General features: G+C 46.9%; 1 protein-coding gene across 1 annotated transcript; it reads left to right on the top strand.

Annotated features, from left to right (window-relative positions):
- The first annotated feature begins 222 nt into the window (after positions 1-222).
- On the top strand, positions 223-3972 carry LOC112249547 (ankyrin repeat domain-containing protein 34B-like). The gene is made up of 5 exons (XM_024419349.2): positions 223-610; positions 939-1176; positions 1472-1905; positions 2076-2247; positions 2330-3972. Exons 1-5 carry the CDS (start codon positions 408-410, stop codon positions 3092-3094), a joined length of 1812 nt encoding a protein of 603 aa, XP_024275117.2. The 5' UTR covers positions 223-407; the 3' UTR covers positions 3095-3972.
- The last annotated feature ends 3106 nt before the right edge of the window (positions 3973-7078 follow it).

Genomic DNA, 7078 nt, shown 5'->3' with positions numbered 1-7078 from the left:
AACAAAAACTCAGACCCCCTCAGTTATAGGTACACTCAATATGGCCACCGGTCTACCCATCACAGCACACTGACTTGAATGGGGAATCGTTATATAATCTACTCTAGTAATACTCTAGTAATTATATTTCTATGAACACATCTGTCTATATATGTTCCCACAGGGCCATGACAAAGTTACATCTAGAATCTCACAGATGACCCTATAAACCACAGTAATACTACCTGCATTAGCATGACCTTTCACCTTTTATTCTGCTGTAATGCTGTAGTAACACTAAGACACATGTTCTGTCCATCTGACATTCCACAGGGCACTGACAGACTTGCCTCTAACACTAACGATGACTCTATAAGACACAGTACCAGTACCTGCATTAGAGAGCCACTATACCTTTTGATCCTGGCATGGAGGACGCGATGGAGGTGCGTATGGATGGGAACTCTCTACTCAAGGCCGTGTTCCTGAGTCGACTGCGTCTGACACGCCTGCTGCTGGAGGGAGGGGCTTACATCAACGAGAGCAACGAGCGCGGTGAGACGCCCCTCATGGTGTCGTGCCGGACACGCCACACGGACGCACAGAGCGTGCCCAAACACAAGATGGTTCGGTAAGTAAGTCACTAGTCCATGACACCTCGTATGGGTTGGGTTAGTGTTAAGGAGTAGGAGGTAAACACCACAGAGCAGGGGTGGCCCAATTGTATCCCCAATGGGCCAGTGTGTGTGCAGATTTTCACTCCAGCTGAAACAATTACACACCTGGCTTAAATAATACATTGAAGACCAAATCCTGCACCAACACCTGCTCTTCATGAATAATATTGGCCACCCCTGCCCTACCATAGAGTTGCCAAGTAAAAATACACTTTACCTCCTCTTCAGGAGTTCACTGATCCACAGAGTATTGATCAACATGACATCCATGTCCCCCCACAGGTACTTGCTGGAGAGTGGTGCTGACCCAAACATCCAGGATAAGGCCGGTAAGACTGCTCTGATGCATGCGTGTCTGGAGCAGGCCGGAGTGGATGTCCTCTCTCTGCTGCTGGGGAGTGGAGCCGACCCCAGTCTGAACGACCACTCTGGCTCCTCAACTTTGGTCTATGCTGTCAATGCAGGGGACAAGGAGGCCCTGAGAGTCCTACTGGATGCCTGCAAGGCCAAGGGCAAGGAGGTGGGGATGTGGGTTTGATTCCCACTTGGGTAGGTTTGCAAAAACGTTTTCCAGAACTTCTGGTTGGAGGATTCCAGATGTTGTGCTTATGAACTTATGATTGCTGGAGTATTCCAACCAGGATTTCTGGAAAACCTGGGAACTTTGAGAAAGTTGCTGAATTTTTGCAACCCTACTCTGGGACCAAATGTTTACATTGCTCTACTATAAGTCACCTTCGGATTAAAGCGTCTGCTAAATGGCACGTATTAAATTGGATTATGTTTTATATTTTTTATATTATATTACATTATAGGTCATCATCATCACCACAGACAAGCTACCTTCGGGATGCCAGATGACCAAGCAGTATTTGAGCGTGCCTCCACCACCCGACCTGGAAGAGCGCATGCACTGCACCCCTGGCTCGGCCACCTGCTGCATGTCCCCCTCAGACATACAGCTCCGCACCCCTCCACAGGATTCCCCCGCCATCACCTCCCCCCACCCAGGGAGCCCCCTCTTGGGCCTCAGGGAGCACCAGCACCACCAGGGTGGTGGAAGGGGAACCACCATCTCTGGTTCTACTGGTTCTGATTCTTCTCAGCCAGGCTCCCCAACCAGTGACACTAACCTGTTACGAGGCCCCAGTCCTGGGGTGGGGAAGCTGCTCCATGTCCAGCGGCTCCACTCAGAGCCTTGGCTCAAGATCCCTCCATCCCTGCTGCTGCAGCAGAGCAAGGCCTCTAGGTAGGTAGCCAAGAGAAGCAGGGGTTCAAATCCCATGTCTGTCAGGAAAAAAATAAGTTCAGAGTAGGTGCCCTTGAAGGCACTTAAACTGCTAACATGGCACTGCACTAGTAACTGCCAATTGCTCCAGCCAAATGTGTATTTTTTTGTATGTGTGTGGGTTGTTTCAGCCTGACCGAGGAGCTGCTGGACATCACCCCAGAGGAGGAGCTCTCCTTCTGGGTCAACAGCTTGGCCTTCTCTGGGTCCGGAAGGGCAGGGCCCGGGGTACATCCAACCCTCGCCCGTCACCAGAGCATCGACGCCAAAGACGCCACGGGGCTGCTAAGGGCCTTGGAGCAGGTAATAATAATAATAATAATAATAATAACTTATCATGTGTCTATATCATAATACATTTTTACGTATATTTTTTGTATCTCAGGTGGCTGGAAGCGAGGGAGGTGGCGGAGGACGAAGGAGAGGCCTGAGTAGGAAGATGTCTTATGACAGCGCTGCAGCTTTTTCCCACCCCAACCTCTTGCACCGGGGGGACGGAGGAGGCTGCCCCAACTGTCCCTGTGGCGTTCATGAACCAGTCCTCCCAGTGGACAAAACCTCCCTAGACTGCTGCCTCCCTAACCTGGCTGTGTCCAGCCTAAAGAATGTAGTCCGCCGCCGCAACATCGGCATGGACCACTATAGCTCTGACTCCCAGTTGCCCCAGTTCGGCCACAGCAGCCACCCAGAGTGTAATGAATCCCACAGAGGCATAGGGGGTGGTGTAGGGGGAACTGAGAAGCGTAAGCTGGTCACCAGCCGGTCATCCACCCTGTCAGGCTCCAGGGAGTCCCTGGAGAGCACTGCCCAGAGAAGGGGACCCGCAAACCTGGAGAGAAGAGGCTCGGGGGCCCTGCTCCTGGATCATATCTCCCACACCCGGCCGGGATACCTGCCTCCTCTTAACCCCCACGCACCCATACCCGACATCGGGGTCAGCTCCATCTCAACCTGCCCCAGCCTGAGTGGAAGCACCAAAGCACTGAATCTGAATGGGGGTGTTGTAGCAGGGCCGGGGTCAAAGCCTCTCGTCCCCTGTGCACCTTCCTTCCACAGGGATCTGAAGTTTAAGACATTGCTGAGAAGACACTCCATGCAGACTGAGCAGATTAAACAGCTTGTCAACTTCGAGGAGCTCTTCATCCACTAAGACGAACGATGCTAGCCCGGTCCCAGGTTTGTTCGTGCCGTCTTGCTAACCCCAGGCCTATAGTCATTGTCACGCCTTGGCAAAACTGCACAAACAGTTTTGGGACCAGACTAGAACGCTACATTTTCTTTGTGTGTCTGACTACTGTGTGCTCCGCTTCCTATATCAAGCTCTGTTGCTGCTGTGTGACCATAACATTGTTAACAAAGAACTTGTGCCTTCTTACCAGAAGTTTATTATTGCTCATCCCAGCTTTTTCAATGTGCTTAATTACACTTCCTTTGACAACCAGACTTGCAATTCCATCAAGCCCAGGAAGGAATAGAGGAATTGCGATCGGCGCATCAGAAACATTGGTAACGCAACAGCTCTTCTTTGATCAATTGATACATTTATATCCGTTTGAAATCTGAGAGCAGAAATCTCCTGGTACTCCTCCTCAGGACATCTAACAACAGACAGAGATGCTTTTAACACATGGAATGAAGGAATCTGAGGCCTTGAATCCTATAAGGACAAAATAATTTACTCTTCAAAGGGAAGGGGGACTGAGTCATTCTCTGACTAAATCAATGACCGACTGAAAGCAATGGATTGGCAACACAGCACAAAAATACATCCGGAACTCAGGCTAACTCCTCTGACTGTGGAAGATCTAAGTCACTAAGGAAAATATTCATATGTGTCAGTGAGAAAAACAAACACCAAAAAAATGTATGTAAGACCATCAGGATTCTTGAACACAAAGTGATTAGTAAGAATGTCAGAGCATTATATTTGCTGAGTATTTATTCAACACGGCTGTTTTGTACACCATTTGACGAGGTAGTTGTTGTATTGCCTTTCACTTGTTCTGTTGTGCTCCTTCACTGCTAATAAACTGCTTTACGGCCCTCTCCTCTTTTCTCTATACACCAAGTCACTGGGCTCCATCAGTGGTGTAGTGGTGCCTGGAAAAGTGGGTATACTCTAATTTTGCCCAAAATGTCCCAAACAGCCCGACCGGCAAAGGAAAGGTGCCCTGTGTAAAAATAATCTGAGAAACAGTAGAATACATCCTGAACCCTTAAAAATGATCAATCCCATATTCGTCTTTCAGTCAGTCCAACCCAAGCTGTAGTGTGCAAGTAGGCCTACTATTGAAACAGATAGAATTCACATTATTTTGTTAAGTTTTTTTGCTTTCAAAGTCACACTTTCTTAATAGAAAAACAACACAATTTGTGTCGTAGTTAACCTTAATTCAAGTGTGCAGGCACCTAGCACTGTTGCTTGGTCTGTAGCACATGAGATGGAGTTTGCAAAACAAATGGCCATTGGATTGATGCAAATAATCATGATATCATTCTGCCAGGTTATGGCTACTTTGTAGCTCCATAACATAGTTAACTGAGAAGGTTTTTGGGAAAGCCTTTCCATATACCAGAATACGGTTAGGCCTCTAATTACTGTAGCATGGCCTTATTTTCCTGTCCCTTCATTGTTTGAAACCTGGACAATATCTCAGCTTGGATGTCAGCCCACCACCTCAAGCTCAACCTCGACAAGATGGAGTGCTCTTTCTCCCGGGGAAGGCCTCCTTGGTTTCCACCTCCCAGAGTGCTAAGAACCTTGGCATGACCCTGGACAACACCCTGCCGTTGTGGATAAGTTGGAAGGGATTTGAAGGCACAAGTGGGGAGCCCAGCCAACCGAGTGTTGCATAGACAATATCCAGAGAGTACGACCTTTCATCACACATGAAGTGGTGCAGGTACTAATCCAATTTATCATATCCCATCTGGACTACTGCAACAGAGGTTGGCTGGGCTCCCCACTTGTGCCTTCAAAACCCTTCCAACTTATCCACAACGTTGCAGCCCATCTGGTGTACAACCTTCCCTTGTTCTCCAATGTTACCCTACTCCTCTGTAAACTCCATTGGCTTCCAGTCAAAGCTCGCATCAACTACAAGACCATGGTGCTTGCTTACAGAAAAAAAGTGAGATGGTAAGGGACAGGCACACTAGCATGGTAGTCTAACCTACACGATAATCACTGGCTGTTTTGCAGATGACAGTCAATGTATTCATTTTAGGTTTGTTTCAATAGGCATAAATGCAAACACACGGAATAAACAATCCTTTGATTCGTTGCACCACAACTTGGGTTAAGGGTTGAACCTGCAACTGTGTTCAGGCTAACTTACATGGGTTGTCTGTATCTGCAGCACAGAGGTCACCGCGGCCGCCAGGAAGTCATTGGGGTCAAGGGGTGTGGCCTTGCCTCCGTGACCTGGTAGGATGTCAGTGTTGATCCACAGAGGACCACGCAGCTCAGACAGAACATTGTGTTGTAACATCATGGATTAGGTTGAATACCAAGGGATGATACAAAGAGGAACCTTCAGTGTGTCAAATCAGAGGTCCTGTTGTCTGGACCTCTGGCAGTCTCTATGGGGGTGCCACAGGGTTCAATTCTCGGGCCGACTCTCTTCTCTGTATACATCAATGATGTTGCAATTGCTGCTGGTGATTCTCTGATCAACCTCTACCGAGACATCACCATTCTGTATCCTTCTGGCCCTTCTTTGGACACTGTGTTAATTTTTAACAAACCTCCAGATGAGCTTCAATGACATACAACACTCCTTCCATGGCCTTCAACTGCTCTTAAATGCTAGTAAAACTAAATGCATGCTCTTCAACCGATTGCTGCCCGCACCTGACTAGCAACACTACTCTGGACGGTTCTGACTTAGAATATTTGGACAACTACAAATACCTAGGTGTCTGGTTAGACTCTAAACTCTCCTTCCAGACTCACATTAAGCATCTCCAATCCAAAATTAAATCTAGAATCGGCTTCCTATTTCGCAACAAACTCTCCTTCACTCATGCTGCTAAACATACCCTTGTAAAACTGACTATCCTATCAATCATTGACTTTGGCGATGTCATTTACAAAATAGCCTCCAGCACTCTACTCAGCAAATTGGATGCAGTCTATCACAGTGCCATCCGTTTTTGTCACCAAAGCCCCATATACTACCCACCACTGAGACCTGTATGCTCACGTTGGCTGGCCCTCGCTTCAAATTCGTTGCCAAACCCACTGGCTCCAGGTCATCTATAAGTCTTTGCTAGGTAAAGTCCTGCCTTATCTCAGCTCTCTCGTCACCATAGCAACACCCACCCATAGCATGCGCTCCAGCAGGTATATTTCACTGGTCATCCCCAAAGCCAACTCCTCGTTTGGCTGCCGCTCCTTCAAGTTCTCTGTTGCCAATGACTGGAACGAATTGCAAAATTCACTGAAGCTGGAGACATATCTCCCTCAATAATTTTTAAGCATCAGCTGTCAGAGCAGCTTACCAATCACTGAACCTGTACACAGCCCATCTGTAAAAAGCCAACCCAACTACCTATCCCCATATTGTTATTTTTTGCTCTTTTGCACCCCAGTATCTCTAATTGCACATCATCTTCTGCACATCTATCACTCCAGTGTTAATGCTAAATTGTAATTTTTTGCCTCTATGGACAATTTATTGCCTTAACTCCCTAATCTTACTACATTTGCACACACTGTATATTGCTTTTTCTATTGTGTTATTGACTGTACGTTTGTTTATCCCATGTGTAACTGTTGTTTTTGTCGCACTGCTCTGCTTTATCTTGGCCAGGTCACAGTTGTAAATTTGAACTTTTTCTCAACTGGCCTACCTGGTTAAATAAAGGTGAAATAAAAAATAATAAATCCTTTCAGTGAATTAATCAAGAAACAGATTAAGCCTAGTCCTGAATCTCCATTGACATATATTTTTTTTTGTCCAGGTCGAGGTTTAGCCGAGTCTGTATCTGGGCCTTACTGTCTAACATTTAGGTAAAACCTACAGGTTGTACAATAATCTAGCATACTTACCAGCAATACAAAAAATGTTGGTACTCACCGTACTTCTATAGTACAAAGTCCTGTTCTTCTATAGTACAACAATACAGTGGC

Source organism: Oncorhynchus tshawytscha, linkage group LG04, assembly GCF_018296145.1.
Source record: "Oncorhynchus tshawytscha isolate Ot180627B linkage group LG04, Otsh_v2.0, whole genome shotgun sequence".
Taxonomy (NCBI): Eukaryota; Metazoa; Chordata; class Actinopteri; order Salmoniformes; family Salmonidae; genus Oncorhynchus; species Oncorhynchus tshawytscha.
This window is presented reverse-complemented; position numbering and strand designations above follow the sequence as displayed.